Below are 20,177 nucleotides of genomic sequence, written 5' to 3' on the forward strand. Positions count from 1 at the left end.
GCCCTCAGTAAAGAATCCACCTGTACAGCCTTAAAGCTGCCAGTTCTGTAAGCTCATTAACCCCCATACTTTGCCCCACGGTGGGAAATATTTTTGTGTGAAACATTGCTTGTGGCAATGTTTTTGTTTCGTATATTGTTTGGAAGAGCTGCGTACAGCTTGATGCTTGCTACTCTGGCTATAATACCAAACTATCCTCAGCAGGGTCCCCCAAGCAAGTGACTCCGCTCCCTCCGGCAGTCACCAGAAGGTCTCGTCAGCTTACTAAGGAAAAGCTCACTCCTTACCTCATGGTGACTGCCCATCAGCCCCCTTTTTCCAGGGACCTGGAAACTCTTGCTAATGCTTTCAAATCTGTCATCACCCAAGCGGTTGACGCCATTGCTCCACTCACCCTAAGAAAACTAAGCGGTCCAATCATTCCGATGCCTGGTTCTCCCAGGAGCTTTGGAAAGCTAACCCTAATGACGCCTGAAAGGTGACTTTTAAGAATATAAAGCTGCCATAATCAAAGCCAAAGCCACATCTTGTAATACTGGGGTAGCAAAGGCCAAATCAGGGACCAAAGACATTGTTGCCATTTTCAGAGAACACCCTACCCCAGACTCTCTTGAAGGATGAACATTGGTGCAATAATATCCAATCTGCTATGCTTGACAAACTTAATACACTGCAAATGAAAATCCTCGCACATCAACAGGCACTTTGCCACCAAATAGCTAACCTACACAGCAGCACGTCTGCTTAATCTGAATCTGGTGAATGCCCGTCATTCGACTTCAAGGAAATGAGTGAACCAGAAGTAATTGCTCTCCTTAAATCCATTAAACCGTCCTGTTGTAAAGGAGATGCCTGCTCGGCTCAGCTCATCAAAGACTCTGCCCCTACCTTGGCCCCTTTCCTTACAGCCTTCATTAATGCATCCTTCAATTCTGGCCATGTCACAACTGGTCTTAAGGAAGCTTGGGTACGCCCTCTCCTTAAGAAACCCACACTTGACCTGAAACAAACTGCATTGTTAGACCTTAAAAATCAAATGGACGACTTCAGAGACGCAGGCAAACCTGGGCTCCTTCTGCTCCTTGATTTATCTGCAGCGTTTGACCTGGTGGATCATAAGACACTCTGCCACCATCTCTCCTCTGCAGCAAGGTTCTCCCCATTGGCCTGTGCTTGGATTACCACGTTTCTTCAGGAAAGGGTTATGAAAGTCTTCTCTGACTCAGCCTGTGCCCACCCAAGTGACATAAAATGTGGAGTCCCCACAGGGCTCCTGCATCTCGCCTACCCTATATAACCTATTCACGAGGCCACTGTTCAACATTCTGGATGCGCTGGCCATCTCATACATTAATTATGCTGATGACACACAGGTGCTTATCCCCCTTACTGGTGATTACAAGTCTGATATGAACACCCTCAATTCCATATACTCAACTATCCAAACCTGGATGGCAGAAAATAACCAGGTTACTCACCGTAGTGACCACTTATTCCTAGTCCATAGTCCCCTTTCCTCCATACTTATGGGACATTCCTCCGTCCTGTGGGAAGGGACCGGAGCACTTTGTAAAAAGCATCCAAAAAGTTTGCAAAATGTTTTAGTCCTGCCTCTCTTTCTGCGTGGAGCCCGCCCATCTCGGCTCCTCCCCGCGCATTACCCATCAGTCCTTTTCTATCGCTAGGTCCAAGACCTCTTAGCAATAACAGAGGAACCTTATTAGAGGGGACGGCAGGTGGGCGTATGGAGGAAAGGGGACTATGGACTAGGAGTAAGGTGGTCACTACGGTGAGTAACCTGGTTGTACTCCTACGTCCCGTCCCCTTTCCTCCATACTTATGGGAGATTCCCAAGCACTGCTTATAGGAACTATGGGTGGATGAAAAAAAAAAACCTTACTGAAAAAGGTTCTTCAGCACAGCCTGACCAAACTGAGCATCAGATCTTGAACTCATGTCTAGACAATAATGCTTACAAAAAGCAGAAGGGGAGGCCCAAGTAGCCGCCTTTGCAATGGTCTCCCAGGAGACATTTCTGAAAGGCAACCGCGGCTGCCTTGCCCCGCACCAGGTGTGCATGAATACCTTTAGGAGGCTTCAGCCCATGGACAGTGTAAGACTCCGTAATGCAGGCAGCCATCCATCGAGAAATAGTCGCCTTAGAGGCCTGCTTACCTTGTGGGTTAGCAAAGGTCACAAACAGTTGAGAAGAACTCCTAAGCTCGGATGTTCTGTCCAGATAGAACTTAAGAGCCCTTCTAACATCAAGACAATGCAGAACCCTTTCTGCCTCTGAAGCAGGGTTCAGAAAAAAGACCGGCAGGGAGATTGACTGGTTCAGATGGAACTCGGATACCACCTTAGGCAGGAAAGTAGGATTTGTCCGTAGGACCACCTTATCCTTGTGAAAAACCAAGAAGGGATGCTCCACCGACAAAGCCTGGAGCTCACTCACACGCCTTGCTGAAGTAACGGCGACCAAAAAGGACACCTTCCACGACAGCTGCTTGAGGTCCACTGGCCATTGGTTCGAAAGGTTTATGGCACAGCGCCGTTAGGACCACATTTAGATCCCAGGTCGGGTGCGGGCTACGAATCAGAGGATAAAGGCGCGTCAATCCTGCAAAACACCTCTTAACCACTGGGTTAGACAGAGAGTGAGAGCATTGGTCCGTAGATAGGTAAGCGGAAACCGCCGAAAGATAGGTTCTGCATGACAGAACGTGAATGCCCGACTCTGCTAAGTGGGATACAAAGGACAGTACTGTGTCAATTGTAACATCCCTTGGGTCCAACTGCTTGTCTAAAGACCAATGACAGAACCTGAGCCATTTGCTTCTGTACTGGGACCTAGTGGAGGGTTTTCTGGCTGCCTGAATAATACGCATGTTATCCGCAGACAGGCCAAGATACTCTAAAGACTTGAACTGAGGCACCATGCCGCCAAGCATAGCGATTGTGGGGAGGGGTGCCACAGCTGCTGGTGAAGCAGATTGGGGGTCACCGGTAACCTGATCGGCAGATACACTGACAGGTGTTGAAGTTCTGAGAACCAAAACCTGGCCGGTCACCACGGGGATATGAGTAGAAGAGAACAGTTCACTGAGTTCTTCAATTTGCAAATCATCCGGTGAACTAGAGGTAGAGGCGGGAAAGCGTAAGATTTCATGTTGTGGCATGGAATCTCGAGAGCATCCCCCAGAGAGGGAGCTCCCAGCCAGCTTCTGGAGGCATACAGAGGAAGCTTCTTGTTTGCCGTCGTAGCAAAGAGGTCCACTTCCGGTGTGCCCCAACGTAGGAAAATCCATGAGAGGACCTCAGCCTTCAACTCCCACTCGTAGCTGACCATCATCCGCCGGCTGAGGGCATCTGCCGTGACATTCAGCTGGCCCGGGATGTGTACTGAAAGTAGCCAGACACCATGCAGAACTGCCCACTCCCAAATCTGGATGGACAGGTCCACGAGGGGGTGGGGGAGAGACTTGGTTCCCCTTTGCTTGCTGATGTAATACATCGACACCACATTGTCCGTGCGGATACGGACCACTTTGTTGGCAATGATCGGTCCGAATGCCTTGAGCGCTAGGAAAATCGCCAGAAGATCCAGATTTATGTGAAGGAGCTTGTCCTGAGGCGACCAAAGATCCGAGACCTGAAGAAGGTCCAACGTTGCACCCCACCCCAGAAGGGAGGAGTCCGTCACCATCGGGGTTGGGTCCTGAAACCCCACCCCTACGGACAGGTTGCTAAAAGACGACCACCAGTCCAGGTCTGCTCTCATGGAAGCCGATATTGTTATCAACTTGGAGTCCAGATCCACAGCCTGAAGCCAAGAACTCCGAAGAGCCATCTGCGTCCGCCTCATTTTGAGACGGGCAAGAGGAAGCGCCAACACGCACAAGGCTATGAGACCAAGAAGCCTCTGGAACCACCAGGCCGACATGCTCTCCGACTGCGCAAACATCTGACACGTGGCCAACAGATCCGCCATCCGGTCAGGTACACTCTGCAGTCGATCGTGTTCCAGCGAAAACCCAGGAAAATCAAGTCCTGAGAGACTGTCATGGAAGATTTCCGCCAGTTCACGGACAGCCCAAGGTGGAACGGGAGCTGGAGGAGAGACTGAAGCAGGCGGCTTTCAAAGGGCACGGATTGCGCAAGAGCCAGTCGTCTAAATACGGATACACATGGATACCCTGCAGACGAAGATAGGCCGCAATCACCGACATCTTCGTGAAGACATGCGGCGCCGAGCTGAGGCCAAAAGGAAGCACTCGAAATTGGAAGTGCTCCTCTCCCACAGAGAAGCAGAGATATCTCCTGTGTGGATTCCAAATCAGAATATGCATGTAGGCATCCTGAAGGTCCACCACGCTGAACCAATCGTCCATCTGCAAGGAGGACTGTATCTGGCCAGGCGTGATCATCTTGAACTTCTCATCGGGTAGGAAAAGATTGAACTGGGAAAGGTCTAGGATGGTGCAGTGGCCAGCCTGGTTGGGTTTGGGCACCGTAAACACCCGGGAGTAGAAGCCCTCCCCTCGTTCCCCAAGGGGAACGGGTTCCACAGCTCTGAGATCCAGAAGTTTCTGAATCTCAGCTTTCAGGGAGGACGACCCGACTGCTGGAAAGGAGGGTTGAAGGGCAGGGTAGGGGGTAAGGGTAAGCGGAAGCCCGCCCGAGCGACTGACAAGACCCACCTGTCTTTGGTGATCGTCTGCCACGCCTCCCAATGAGACACAATGCGTCCTCCCACCGGGGTCTCGGCGAGCATGGAGAACCCTCATTTTGTAGGCTTTTCAGTGATGTTACCACCTGAACCTGCGGAGGTGGCTGAGGAGCAGGAGAAAAACCTAGTCCATTGCTGCCTCCGGCGGTTATTACCCGAAGGAGTATCCACTCTACGAGATTTCCGGGCTAGAAAAGCTCTAAAACCAGAATAGGGCCGGCTTTGCGATAACAGTCTCTGGGTCTTACAAGGAGTTTTAACTAGGACTGAGAAGGACTTCGCTGTCTGGGTGCTGTCCTTCGTCTTGATCAGCTCCACATCCGTTGTAGAATGGAACAGCTCCTTACCGTCAAACGGAAGGTCCAACACCTTGTCCTGCACCTCCTTCAAAACTTTGGTGGCATGCTGTTAGGGAGAATTCTCTGTTAAGGCTAATTTCCCAAACCTAGTGAGTCCCCCAGCAGCTTTGCTGGACTTTTGGGGTTTATTTTTTTTTCTCCTGCTAAGAGTGAGCCTCTTTTTCTCCCACTCTTAGACATGATTTGAGATATCCTTTGACTTTGTAATGTGTTTTATGGGCTCTGGGGTCTTTTACTCCATAGGGTTTCATGTGGTTTTTGGTAAGTGTGTTACACTGCACCCTCAGTGCAGTAACACAGGGATGTCATAGTGACCCCCAAACATAGACTCCATACCCTGGGACTGACTACTGTCGCCCAGGGCATGTAAAGTCACCATTCACTTTACTAGTCTTAAATGGTGAACAGAACCAGTACCAACCATCATATTGTGGAAGTACTGGGAGGGGTAATTAGATTGCCCCTGGGTCTGTTTTTCGAGGGGGCACTGTGCAGTCCCCCATCATCGAGTTTCTGGCTGGTGGCAGTGGTTACAACACGAAATATTCCACGGGAATATTTCCTATGGGATTTTCCCATTCATTTTAAACGCACCACTTTTTGGTGCAATGTTAAAGATACCGCCGGGTTATTTATTTAATATTTATTCCCCGGTTGGGTCTTTTTGCCAGGACTCGGTTTTAAAATGGCATTTGTGTTCGCCTCTGTAACTCCAACCCAAGTCGTGCCCTTTGTTCCACTTTTTGGCGGGCTTCTCCACAGAAGCCTCCAAAAGTGGTGCCACTCTGTCTGGGTCTACAGGATGTGTGGGAGGAGGGTTTAGGCACCCTGGACTGAGTTGCCTCGGCAACTCAAGTCGCACTCTTGTGTGATTGGCCCAGTGGTCAGCCGGCCGGCTCACCACTTAGCATGTTTGAGTGACAGCTAGGACTGATGAATGGGGGTTTTCTGCATAAAAGCAGGGTTTGGGGAATGGAACTTCAGAAGGCGCCACAGGACTAAAGAATCCGAAGGGGGAGAAGCTGAGCCGACCTGCAACGACGACACCACCGGTGGAGCCCTGCTGAACCGTCTCACCACTTCCCAACGACAGAGAAGATCTTCGTCCCAGAGAGTCTTCTTCCTCTGAACTGGTGGGGATAACCAGTTTGCTCTCTTTTTGCATTCCTGGATCGTCTCGTGGTCGAATCGCCCGTGCCAAGCACCCCGGCGGCCGGATAGCCACGCTTCACCACTACCGCGAATAAAATGGTAGTACCTTTTAACCGGGAAACTCCGCGGCTGGTTTCTTCCCTGGCAGTGCAACGACCTCCAGCTTTCCTCCACGTCGAGACCTTCTCTTCCTCTGGACGAAACACCGACTTGCACCAGCTGCCAGGGACAACTTCCCCCGCTGGAGCTTTCTCACCATTTCAGGTACTGTGTCCCGCCTGGTCTCCCTTGCAACAGACTGTTCAAGGTGTCCCGTAAATCCTTGACTTTCTATCCTGGGGTTACTTGGGACCTGCTAACTAACTTTTCCTGACTTGATCCAACCCTTTTTGAACTATCTGCAAAGACTCTTTAAAAGTACTATTCAACTGTGTGATCTTGGACACATTCCGCCTTGCTCTCTCCAAGAGTGGGCCTGGCCTATGACTTTCTTGCTCCTCAGTAGACTCTGCCTCGCTTAAAGTGTTGGTATTGTGTATGTTCCTAATTCTGCCTTTTTCCCTCCCTTTTTAATTAACTTATTGGAGTGCCATCTTAGGTTAAGCGCTCACCTCTGTCTGAAAATAAGTGGTGTTTTAACGAAGACTTGTTCAATAAGTGATCAGGATGTATACATATTAATAGTGACTGTGTTTGAACTTGCTTGCCATATTAGTGTTAGTGTATTTTACAAAGTGTGTTTTTAAATAAATAATTATATACTTTTATACCCAAGCTCTGGTCAGTGTTTGCTTGTGCTACTGTATTGTGGTACCTATCTTGTATACTCTGCATACTGTCTAACTCTTCTTGAGAGAAGTCTGGCTGCTCAGCCACAGCTACCAGGTAAATCTGGGTGGTACAGACTGCTACCAATTGGGTTTACTGCCAACACCTGTAGTCTTAAGCCTTTTGCAGTGGTCCCTAAGGGAACTGCACAGGTTTCTGCCTAACACATGCAACCACGCCTGTCGGGCGGTATCAACTGCCAGCATAAGGCCCCGAGCCAAAGTGTCTACCAGGTGAGCCGCAGCCTCCTGCAGATCCTGGCATCGGACAATCCCGCCTTAAAGTCCTCCAGCTTCTCGACCGGAATGAACTCCTCAAACTCCGACAAACCTTTCCACATCCTCATATTTACCCCTGCTAACACTAGTTCTGCATTGGCCTGCCGTAGCTGCATGTCCGAGTTAGCAAAAATCTTCCTCCCAAGGGAGTCGAGGAGCTTGTCCTCCTTCCCCAGAACCTGAGTAGCCGTCGTAGAAGAGGATGCTGCAGGCCTGGACTGTAAAGTAGCCGCAACCACCACTCTGGAGGGGGGGGGGGGCGGACAAGACGACAGGGCCACCTCTTCCGAAGAATGCAGCCTGTATCGCGCATCAATTTTCTTATTGACGAAAAGTCCAGAGTGTGGCTTTTCCCAGACCCTACGGACCTCAGCCAAAATGTCCTTCTGCAAGAACAGGCCGGTACGCTCCAAAGGAGACAGGGTGAATGCCCCAGAAAGCACACCCTCCTGCGGAGCGGGTGCCTCGGGCACCGGAACATTAAAAAAGCACATCATGTCCAGTACCCGGTCATGAAAAGCTCATCCGACAGGTCAGTATCCTGCAGAACCGTGTCAGGCACTGCCTTTTCCCCAGGTGACAATGGGGGCAATGGCAGAAGGGTCGGGGGAGGCACCGTAGGCAAGGGAGGCGCCAGCGGAGCCACCGGAGGAGCGGGTGGCCATATCTCCCTAAAAAGCCCCTTGAAAATTCCCTCATGGGGTCGGTACGCATGAGCGTCTGAAATTTGCCGAAAAAAGCGTCCTCCGGGGACTGTTTTGGACCTCCTAGAGGAGGCCTCTCATGAGGAGGATAATTCCAGGGACGCAACAGGGAGGCTTGCCACACAGGCCCATCCCCCGAAGTGTCCACAGAAATCAAAGGTGCCGACCCCAGAGGCAACGAAACATTGTGCAGAAGGGGCATCCGAGCATTCCAGTCATAAACTGGGCGAAAAGGATGCGCACAAGGAATTTTATGTTCACCCACAGAACCAAGCCCTACACCTGAGGCCGATGGCGTAGTTGTAGGGGAAGCGCTCAAAATGGCTGATGTGGTCGTGGCGGGAACGGCTGCCATTTTGCCATCACCTGAGGGGAACTGCGGCATGTGAGTAAGTGAGGCAGGGGACCCCGTTAATGGATCAGGGGTCTTAACTTTAGCATTTACGTAAGGAACCTCGGCCTGTATGAGGCCTGGAATGTTTCTGCGACATACCAATAGCCAAATTAGCCTTCTCAGGAAGGACCTCGGCGCTGCCAGTAAAGGAACTTTCCTTCTTTGCCCCCTCAACAGTTCTGGCGTCGCCACAAGAGCAGGAACGGTGAGAAACTTTCACCGACAAGGCCTTGCCAGGCCTCTCAGAAACATTGGTAACTTTAGCCTCTGTACAAGGGACCTCGGACCAAGGTCCGGTAACAGCCTTACAAGCGCGGGCCTCGAACATCCGTTCGGTAACACCAAGCCCAACCAACGCCTCGGGGTGCACCCCGGTTTTATTTTTGAGGGAAGCCGATAAAAAGGCCTCAGAGCTAGCTCCGGCACCCCACGACTCAGTAGAACTGGGTCTGCAAGTCGCCCCCCACAGGAGGGGCCTCAGAGTGTACTCCAGTATCCACAGGCCCCTTACGGAGTCCCTCAGAGAAAAATTTGGTACAATGTTTAGGCCCAGAAGGCACCTAAGGGCAATCCCCGGTGACAGAGCGGCTAATGCTGCTCCCGGCTCGGGAAGAGCCCAGAAAGGTATCTCCCGGCGGGGGTGCTCTAAAAAGTAAAGAACTTACTGGGCGTTTCTTCTTTTATTCGATAAAAGCTTGAAAATGGAAGGGCGGGGCGCGCCGAAACACCTCCTCCCAGCGCTCCAACCGACGTTGAAGTGCCCGGACCGAAAGAGAATCACAGTAAAAACAAGAGACCCAACGGTGGTCATGACCCAAACACTCGAGACAAAGTATGGGGGTCCGTCCTCGCGAAACGTCAGTGACACGATGAACAATCTGGAAAGTCTAGTTTGAACGACATAGACAGACTAGTACACGATCGCTAGCGAGAGCCAGAGCGGAAAAAAGGGAAGAAAATCTTCAGCGGATGCAAGTGCGTCCAGTCCCGAACGAGCGGAAAAAAGGACTGATGGGCGATGCGTGGGGCGGAGCAGAGATAGGCGGGTTACGACCGCGTGCCGGGCCCCGCACAGAAAGAGAGGAAGGACTAAAAAAAATTGCATCATTTTTGGATGCGTTTTACAAAGTGCTCCGGTCCCGTCCCACAGGGCGGAGGAATGTCCCATAAGTATAGAGGAAAGGGGACAGGACGTAGGAGTACTGGTTATGCCACAATAGTGAGAACACCAAACTTCTGCTGATGGGATCACCCATCACCCTTGGAAAACTGGACAAACAATACAGCTCCTTTATGATTGACAACATACCGAATACTGTATTCCAGGCTGTCAAGACCTTGGGCGTATTTTCGGACTCCAACCTTACTATGAACAGGCAGGTCAACGCCATTGCTTCTACCTCAGCATACCATTCTAAACTGCTCAATGCAGCCAGACCCTTTCTGTCGGAACAGAATTGCCTCACCATTGCAAGAGCAATAATTGGATCTCGATTGGACTACTGCAATGACCTCTTTGTACTGACCTCTGGCAAAAATATCTCAAGCTCCAAACACTACAAAACAATGCCCTTAGGTCTGCCACCAGTATTTCCAAAAGGGACCATATCTCTGAGACCAGGAAGTAGGTTCACTAGCTCCCCGTTAAAGAGCAGATCTTCTTTAAAACTCTCACCCTTAAGCACAAATGTGTCCACAACCTGGCACCTCTACCTAGTTCAAAGAATAGCCAAGCTGATCTCAGCCAGGCCCATCAGATCGGCCTACACCAATCGAATTGCCACTCCTAAGAACCGGAGAGTTAGAGTTGGAGATACTAGCTTTGCGACTGTGGCCGCGACCCATTGGAACACTCTACCCCCTCCCCACATTAGGAAGATTGACTCGCACTTAGCCTTCTGCAAAGTAATAAAAACTATGCTATTTGTATAACATAATACTACTTGTGTCGTTTATGAACCACTGGCACCCATCAGGCTGTACAGTATTACTATCTATGATGAAACCCTCACTGTCACTGTATGATACTCCAAATTTGTAACCACCTATGTATGTATTTTACTTTATTCATTGTTATGTTAAACATACATTTTAACTATGAGCTATGCTTTCCTCTTGAACCACCTGTCTATGTACCCTAAGAAATTTGTATTGTTTGGGCTGCACATCCTATGTAACCCTGAGCCAAGCCTTCTTACTTGTAACTAAGACAATCTCATGCAACAGCGCCTCGATGCCTTTGGGTTGTAGCACGCTTTACAAATTCAAAAAATAAATAAAATAAATAAACAGTTATATTATAGCAGCATTCAATAATTTGCTCTGCCATAACCACGGAAAGACCAATTGTTGCAGTTTAAAAAGTGTATGTACAGAAACTTCACTTATAAAGAATTTTAAAACTTGATGGAGACGAGTCCATATATCAACTTCAACCAAATAAAGTAATGGACACATGTTTAAATATTACCTTTAGAGGTTGGAACCATTTTACAATGTGTTCTGGACTTCCAAGATTCATAACAGCTCCTCCAAATAACCAGCACACAACACCACACTAGAACAAAAAAATATGTTAATGAAAAAGAAAGGGAGAAAGGGAGGGAGCGAGTTTGCTTGTGCTCATATGCTTATAACAAATCATGTAGGCACACAACATCTCCATATTCCTATTGCAAAGATAATGTATTCAAACCCTGTTGTCCCAGGCTCCTGATCTCATGTTACAAATGTTTGCCGTGCTTCTATTTTCTTCAGTTCTAAGGTTTAACAGCTGCATAACACCACTAACAGCAGGTATACAAATAGTAGAACACCTTTACTTGATCTCATGTGCAGATGGCAGTTTTACGAGTACAATATTGACTCAAACCTAAACACTACATTTTAATAAACCCTTTCGTAAAATGCAAATGAAAGACATTACAGCAGAGAAGGATCAAATGAAAAACACAGAAGTATAAGAAGCAGAATAAAAAGAGATCAACTCCCTCATAAAATTGCCAGTAGCCACGTCTGCACTCCTATTATTTTTTTTTATTTTTTTGCCTTTTAAGCTCTTTATTTCTCTCTTATCCATCAACGAAAATAAAATACATCAAATATAATAAAAGTTACATTTTAGATCACAATATCATTAAACAATATCCCTTCAAATAACAGAACTTAAGGAATATAATAAATAATAATCCGGTTACATTGATTTCATCATCAACCATTTCAAAGCGTACTAATCTAAAACATAACCATGAATAAGAATCCGACAGCCACAACAAGCAGGACTACAACAGACGGAAACAAACACAACCCCCCCCTCCCACCCTAACACACTTTTTAGTCAAAATAAACCCCAAATTTCCAATAATACAAACCAGGATCATCCATAAAGTTCAATGACGTTTCCCAAGAGATCTTCATAAAGTTCTTCCTTGTGCTGTTTATAAAACATAGTTTTCTCATATCTCGACAGAACTTGCACATCTAAAATCCAATTTTTCAACGATGGTTTCTTCCTAGTCTTCCAGACCTTTAAGATCTGTTTATTTGCCACCAACAAGACCTTATTAATCCAACACAATGTTACCCAATTAATATTGTGCCCACCACCAAATAGTTGTAGAATAACCGCCAGGGGATTACGCGGGTATGCAATTTTCCAAATATGATCGATTCTGTCCAGCACATCTCTCCAAAAATGAACCACCCTTTCACAATTCCACAACATATGGAGCAAACCACCCCTCTCCTATTATGACAGAGATGTATGCAGCCCCCATCCAGCTTCTGGAAACCATGCAAAAGTGACAGGCTGTAGCTGAGGCTCGGATTACATATTAACTTTCAAACACACAGTTTTGGAAAATAATGTACTTAGTTTAAAATACATGCTTTATAATCTGTTTTGAGATCACTCGTTAAGAATTGTGGCAGACAAGTTGCTTACGTGTGGTTGAGCCAGTAAGGCACACTTTAGGTTTCCAGAGAACACATTTCTATTTGCGGATTGTCCTCCCTTCTTCAATTATGCTCTAAGAATTCCAATTGGGCACTTTGCCATCAGAGCTCTTAAAATGAGCCTTCGTGATTGTGTTTTTGCGAAAACTCACTGCGTGAGTGAAAACATCTGTACTCCATATGTCCTGGTTTTCCTGGTAAGGTTTGAATGTTCTTCCTGCCCTCTCTCTATACATAAATAGGTAAGCCGCATGCAGTCCAGGGATACATCGGCATGCCTGGGCCTCTGTATCCTTTAAGTTTCATAATGCCTTGTTACGTCATGCCCCATAAATATCAATTTCACTCCCCTCTTCCCTAATAAAAGGATTTGCCCGGGCACTTTATACTCTAGAACTATTGAAATTAAATCTTGTTTGTGATTTATGCACACCAACAACATAGCCTTAATATGCTACTGCCTTTTTCATCTGCAACCATAGACCCTTTCCCTATCGAAAAAGGTTTGTGGGAGCAGTGCATCTAGACCCCCTCACCCTCCTCACACGCTGCCGTTTTCCCTATATCATTGGGATGGTTTTTGGTCTTACAAGAATAGCTGGAGATGCTGGAAAGATAGATGGCAACTTTATTAATATGTCCATTTTATTTTGCAGACACTGTTTTGATTTTGAAGTCTCCCTGTGGACTTGCAGAGATTATCGACTTCTTTTGAGTCTTATTGTGTCGCCATAGGGCTCATAATATATGCTAGCAAGACTGTCAAAGTCATGTCATCCATCAAAGACCTTGCCATTAAGATAGACCTTGAATATCTGCCCATTTGGCCACTTAGGAATTAGACTATGCTGTTGGCAAGTTGGACAAAAAATGTATCTAAATAAAAAAGGCTAGCAGACGGACTGAAACAATACTTTCCTTCCCAAATAAGTTTGGTGGAGAGTCTGTATCTCGTATCGGTGGTGCATATAGCCTTGGCCAGTCTGTCATTCTGTACTATGAAGAGCTTTGAAGCCATGCCAACGCATATAGGCTAACAATAAAAGAAAACTGCAGTAGCTTTGTCAATGAGTGCAGCAGCAATTGCGTTGTGACTAAAGGCAAGCTTCCTGGATATACATTCTGAAGAATTTTTAAGACCTATGCTATATTGGCTTGAGCTAGGGAAATCTCCCCACTTGGCTGAGTACCAGGACACTCTTTAAGCAGTATTGCCAACCATGAGCTTGAAACGTCTCTATGTCCGATTCTGGCTAGATTTTCCATCATTGGCAGCAGTTGCCCATGTATGGTCCAAAAACTACCTAGGTAGATGCCCTGAATGTCTGCTACGCCAAGCAAATCAAGTATAATTCATTGGGTTTTGCCCTCTGTATCCAACATATGTAGAAAATGGCAATTTCCTTGATTTAAATCATCAAATTATGCATTACGATTTAGGATCTAAATTCCGCTGGTGCACAAACCTCCTAAGTGTTTTCTCTGTGATAGCAAATTCCATCAGAGATGCTTGCAACCGCCAAAGGAGGTGTTGGATTTAAGCCACTAATACATTATTGATATTTAAGAAAAGAGCAGAATTATAGTCTGAGCTCATATTTTCAGAATTTGAATAGCTGTAGTTGATGAATCTTACCTAGAGTCTGTGTTCCACATCTGTACAAGTGCAAATACCTTTTGGAGATGGATGGACAGTAGCAGCGAGTAGCAGTAGCAAAGAGATTGGCGGTTATTATCTAGAGTTAATCCGTTTGTGTCCCTTTCACCAGATACATTTGAATGATTTTATTTTGATTTAATGGTGTTAATGTTTTACTGATTGAATGTAAACATATTTAGGTGTTTTGTGTAATATTTGTTTTTAAGTGTAGTTTGATGGCAATTTCTGGAATAAAGTGATGATGACGATATACGTATCTGCATAAACAAAGTGCTAACTGAAACTCAAGCATCAAAGCTACACCAACATGATTGGGCAGCGCAAATCACGCATTTTCAACTTTCTGGGAACTCTCTCAGTTTTAAACTGCAAGGAAGAGTGGGTGGATAGTGGAGCCGCACATTTCGAATGTGTTCACTTGCAGGCGATTTGTAATGCTCTTACTGTGGCAAGTTGCTTTGTGGCACATCCGGTGCAAAAAGCAAAGGGTACAGGACAAGTGATCTTCCACAAAGGAAGCTATTCAGATTGGGCAACTGTAGTGTTCTTTTTAAAAGTAAATGTTCAGGGGGCATTAGCCAGACAATAAGTTCTCCATAAGGAGCAGAAGTCAGTGCAGTCCATAGGAAGGGGATAGAAACACACTGAGAATAAATGTAAATTACTGGGAAACATGAAGAGGAATGTGAATGGCCACAAACTTGTGGCCAGGAGATATCAAGGGACAAGTGCAAAAGATATTTTTAAACTTTAAGGCCTTGAGTTTTTTCCAGAAACTGAGTTTGTTCTCTTTAGATCTTGGAGCTAGACCAGGGCCACTCCATGCATTTGCCCCATGTGGAAAGTCAAAATCATGAGACGGACAGGGCAGCATGATTTTCATAAATTCTATTCTCTCTTGAAGGCCTAATCTTTCCCTAAATCTGTGATACTAAGCCCTACCCTAGACAAACAATGGTCAAAAGGGTGCCCGTCAGGCTGTCTGGATGGCTAAAGGTAAAAAAAAAAGAAAAGAAAAAAAACTCACCTCTCTTAAGAAATCCTGCTCTAACATACTTTATCTACTATTCGAAAGAAAACAATGCACCAAAACATCTTTTTGGGCCTTGCCCAATCAAAGGGATGGCAACTGCCTTCTGGCCCCCACTCCTGGATCTCTTTACCATAAGCCCCTACCTATCTTCACAGTTCCAAGTCTATCTGGTTTCTCTTTCGCTTGGTGTTTCTCACAGACTTTACCCCTCCCAGGAGTCTTTCTTCAATTTGTGCTTTCCCCATTTTGGGTCCTTTCAGTCTTTCACCCCACTCTGGGTTATCCCGTTTCTCTCTCGCACCGGGGCTTGTTGAACCCTTTCTCTGCATTTTTTATGCCATATACAGGTTGGTCTCTTCTGTAGTCTTCCCAATCTGGAGTCTCTCTCGGCCTGTCCCCACCCACTGTGGTTTCCCAGCTCTTTCCCCTTTCTGTGGCTTGTTTCTCTCTCTTTCCCCCACTCTGGGGTTTCCATGGTGTCTCCCTGCTACGGAGCTGGTCTCTGTTGTTCTACCCTCCCTGGGGTTCCTCGTTCCTTTCCCCATTCTGTGGCTTCTTTCATGCTTCTTCCCCACCCTGAATTTCCCAGATTTCTCCCTGCTGCAGCACTTGGCTCTGTCTTCTCCCCACCCTGGGTTTTCTCTGTCTGGTCATCCCCACTTCCTGTGCTGCTGCATACTTGTTCGTGATGTGCAGTGCTCCTCAGAAGGCTTCTGCAGTGGGGATGGCACTCCTCTCTCTTCAGAGTCACTTGCATGACGGACAACTGGACTGTGTTTTGGTTGGTGCCCTCCTTTCTTTCCTGGTTAATTTGTACAAGGACCACTGGGCGGCTTTTCCTCTGGGCCATTTGTGGTCCTCTGTGGTTCTGAGTCGCCTGCAGTTGGGAGCTTCTGGACTCGACAATTCCACACCGCAGCCCAGGACACCTCGTCTGGCATTCCCCCACTCCTGCGGGCCCCCACCACCTGGGAGCGCTGGCAGGTTCTTGAACTCTGCTGGCTTCGCCAAGTCTCTGTTCTGATTGGTTCTTTAGATGATGTGACACCAACTGCTGTTTCCCATAAGAACTGCATGAAGTTTGGGTCAGCAGCACAGCCAGCCATTAAAGGGGTCACAGAATTATTATACAGCTTAGTTCCTACATACCCCATAAAAGTTGTTAGTGTCTAGGGGGGGGGTAGTGACGTAAATTCCTCTGGGGTATTCCTGTCCCGTAAGGGGAAGACACTTCCAGAGGGATCCCACTTACCATGTCCACTAGGGGGTGTTATGAGTAGTGGGCTCACCGCACTACTACCCAAAGAGGGTGGCTCCTTTCCTTGGATTTGTCACACCCAGCATTGTCTAGAGTTATATAGCTCCATGTGTTTTCTCCAAAAATCCCCACAACATGGGTCCTGGAAGTGGAGGATCTGAGGCATCTTGAAGGACAATACTTGGTGGCCTTCTGGATGAGGTAGCCTGGTCTGGTGTCCCTAAACGCTCTGTCTCTGATGCAAAAAGGACTTGAATTAGATAGGAGCTGCTACCAGTAGCCAGTAGAAGGCAATCAGACCTTAAGTGATGTGGTCATGATGTTTCAGACAAAAGACCAGTCTGGCTGCCTTATTTTGGATAACCTAGAGTTGGTGACAGGTGTTCTGGAAGACCCAGGTAAAGGTTGTTTCAATAATCTAGGTGTGGGATGACAATTGCAGAGTTTACTTGCACTCTCTGGGTCATGTTGAAAAGAGGGAGAAGGCACCTAAAGATTTGCTGGATGAAGGAGAGCAGCCGATCATAAACCATGCTCAGTAGAGGAATGGCAATAGGCTAGGAATGGCGACAGACTAGGGTCAGAAGAAAGGGATATATGGCGGGACTGTGAAGACAAATGACGACCTCCGTTTTAGAGGCAATCATCTTCCAGTCCGGCATTTTTAAAAGTAACCTGGAAAGGTTCCATGTAATAATGTCCCCTCAAAAATATCACAATGCAAAAAAATCATGGAAAAATTGCAGTTTTTTGTGGGGACATTATTACATGGAACATGCGGGGGACACCCCTGCAACCTCAAAACCCTTTTTTATTTTTCATGGGGAGCAGGGGACACTCCCGCAACCCCTGCCTGCCTCTGTCCCTATATATATATATATATATATATATATGGTCACCTATATAGTGTCACCACAACCTTTTCCCGGCGACATATACGGCGACCATATATATATAGGGATATTATTACCTGATACCCCTGGAAATGCAGCCAGCGCCAAGAGATAAGCCAGTGGATTTAAAGGCAATCTGTGCACCTACATTCTTTTTTCTTAAATGTGGCATAGAAAGGAGAAATGATGGTAGCACAAGGTTTGAGAGAGGAGTTAAACATCCAAGGAGAAAGAAGAGAATATTGGGGTATCCCACAACCTCGGGGCATCCCCCAATTTTTCAACTGAGTTCCAACTTTCCAGAATTCAGAGGGTTCCCCCTGTAAGATGAGAAGCTCTTTCAAAGCTAAACGTAAAGTTAAAGTATATTACCTAGATCCAATTCAACTATTGTGGATACACAAAAATATGTGGAAAAACCAACAAGAGTCAGTCAACAAAAGTACTGCACGGGAAAGAAAGAAAGAAAGAAAGAAAGAAAGAAAGAAAGAAAGAAAGAAAGAAAGAAAGAAAGAAAGAAAGAAAGAAAGAAAGAAAGAAAGAAAGAAAGAAAGAAAGAAAGAAAGAAAGAAAGAAAGAAAGAAAGAAAGAAAGAAAGAAAGAAAGAAAGAAAGAAAGAAAGAAAGAAAGAAGAGGCTGCGGAGAAGCCTAGCAGCATTGTTGAAGATGAAGTAAAGCCGGAGGAGGGCCTGGAAAGCAGTGCTAAACTGCAAGAGGAAGGAAGGATTAAGAAGAGCCAGAGGAAGAACACTTGAAAACCTACAATTCTAAAAAGGCTAAGGGCACACTACTAAAGCAGGAAGAACAGAGTGGAGGTTGGCCTGTGGGTAACCCCTGAAGTGGTCTTTACCAGGAGAACTGTTCTATGTATCATTGCTTGACCATCTTACAACACACCGAATTCAGAGTCATTAAAAGGAGGAGGTCCAGAAATCTCACCTTCACTTGTTGCTTTGAACTCAAAACTACCCGCAAAACTACCAACACTGTAAATATTTTAGCCAAAAAAAGTACTGATCAGATTTTCAGAATTTTGAGGAACCTGCAAAACTCCAACACTGCTGACAAGACCTAAAGCATAGTGCAATACGCTCAAAATCATTTTAGAGGTTTCCAAGATGGCCGCCAGCACTGTGTAGACGTGCTGACGGCACTCTCCATACCCCCGAGAGGTGAGGTGCCCACCACCCCACTTACAGGCTCCCAAAAGGGACAAAAAGACCCCCCACGATTCGGGGGAAGCGCATATGCCCAGGAGGAGGGGTGCAGCGCGGTGAAGGACCCAGGGAGGAGGACTTTCCCCGGCCGATGAGCGGAGGCAAGGGAGCGAAGCGTCTAGCAAGGGGGGGGAAGAGGAGCCGGCAACCAGATTGTAAGACGCCGGAGACGTCTTGAGTGAAGACGTTACCGTTGAAAGGAAGGGACCCGACTACAGGTGGAACTTGAGGGCGCATTGGCTTTGGATGGGGCCCCCAGGCCAATTGCCAGCTAACAGTACAATGGGGCAGGTCCAGAGGAGGTCCGGAGGGCCGAGTCGCGGAGCCTGAAGGACGCTCCGGCGGCGGGTGCGGCCCCCGTGAGCTGCATAGCCTATCAGCGGAGTGGCATCCTGCGGCAGGACAGGAATCCTGGGCCTCGGCGGGCACGCGGAGCGCTGGCGGTGGAGGCGGCGTCTTCTGTCAGGCAGGCGCCCCATCAGAGACTACCGGCAGTAGGAGTAGAGAGCCAGGAGCGGAGCGGAGGTACCCGGATAGCCGCAGCAGCAGCAGGGGAACCAGCAGCTGCGTCCAGGGTGCAGCGAAGGAGGAGAGCGGCCATTGGGAAGCCGCGGGAGAGGAGGCGGTCCGGGAACACGACGGGGGAACCCATTACCATCTGGCGTACCCTGGCTCAGCAAGGGATGGCTCCGTGAGCGGAGGACTGCGCGAGCTGCGGTGAATGCTCACGAAGAACGGGAAGCACTCAGCAGGGGGGGGCTGGTGGCGGTGACCCAGCAGGAGGAGGAAGGTACGGGGCGCTGCCTCTGGATCCCTGTCCTGGAACAAGAAAGGGGAGGCACACCGACGGAAGAGAGGGGGCTTGAGCCCGATGACTCTCCCAGTTGGGTCCTGCTGTAGTACCCCGGACCCGCACGCCTGATGACTGAACAAGGGGGTGCAGCCCCAAACCACCCGTGTGAGGTTGACCGAGAGCGTCATTTTGCGGGGTGAGTGGGTCTTAACCACGATAGGCGGTGGTTCATGCCATTACTCCCTCAGGGACACAAATGTTCTACGGAATACTGCACATCTGTGAAGCTGCAGCTGAGGCATGAGAGGAGCTGCAAGAAGGGCCACTCTGGCGAGAGAAACGCACTACGAGAGGAGAGAGCAAGCATAAGAGGCCCAGTGGGAGTGGCTGGTTAAAGGGGACATAGCGGTGGCCTAGCCTCATACCTGGTGGTGCGCAGCAGGAGTAGAGAGAAGCGCGCCTCCCACGGAAGAGACTGTTCGGTGTGGAGAAAGGGGAGTTTGGTGATACTTTGTGGAGAATGGCTACGAAATCCAAAGGAAAAGGGAGTAAACTGGCCCAACCTTCAGGAGACGCTTTGGCACCCTCCACGCAATGTGGCCCACGCAGACCTCGAAAGATGGGGCCAGGAGCAGCCAGGAAGAGACTGGCGAGGGCACTGCTCCTGGGAACTCGGAAGACTCGACCCTCATGTCGAGGCAAGAATTTCTAGGGGAACTGCACGCCCTGCAAGATAATCTGGCCAAAACGTTTCGGGAGCAATTCCAGCTTATGCGGGCCGATTTAAACGAAGCCCTGGGCGAGATCAGGCATGAGATGCGGCAATTAGGGGAGAGGACGGACGTCCTTGAAAAGGGCCTTCAGGAAGTGGACAAGGACACTATGGACAACAGTCAGGCTATTGAGAGACTGGACATAGCAACTC

The 20,177-nt window shown here is 47.9% G+C and overlaps 1 protein-coding gene across 2 annotated transcripts in view; it reads right to left on the reverse strand.

Moving 5' to 3' along the window:
• ACOXL (acyl-CoA oxidase like) overlaps nt 1-20,177 on the reverse strand; it is a 1,650,624-nt gene that overhangs the window by 1,200,842 nt on the left and 429,605 nt on the right. For both annotated transcript variants that reach the window (XM_069606843.1, XM_069606844.1), the window contains one exon: nt 10,915-11,001. In XM_069606843.1, the coding sequence (XP_069462944.1) occupies nt 10,915-11,001 (87 nt within the window). The remainder of the gene's footprint in view (nt 1-10,914; nt 11,002-20,177) is intronic.

This window comes from Ambystoma mexicanum, chromosome 4p, assembly GCF_040938575.1.
Source record: "Ambystoma mexicanum isolate Mex_15411 chromosome 4p, UKY_AmexF1_1, whole genome shotgun sequence".
In the NCBI taxonomy this organism is placed as follows: domain Eukaryota; kingdom Metazoa; phylum Chordata; class Amphibia; order Caudata; family Ambystomatidae; genus Ambystoma; species Ambystoma mexicanum.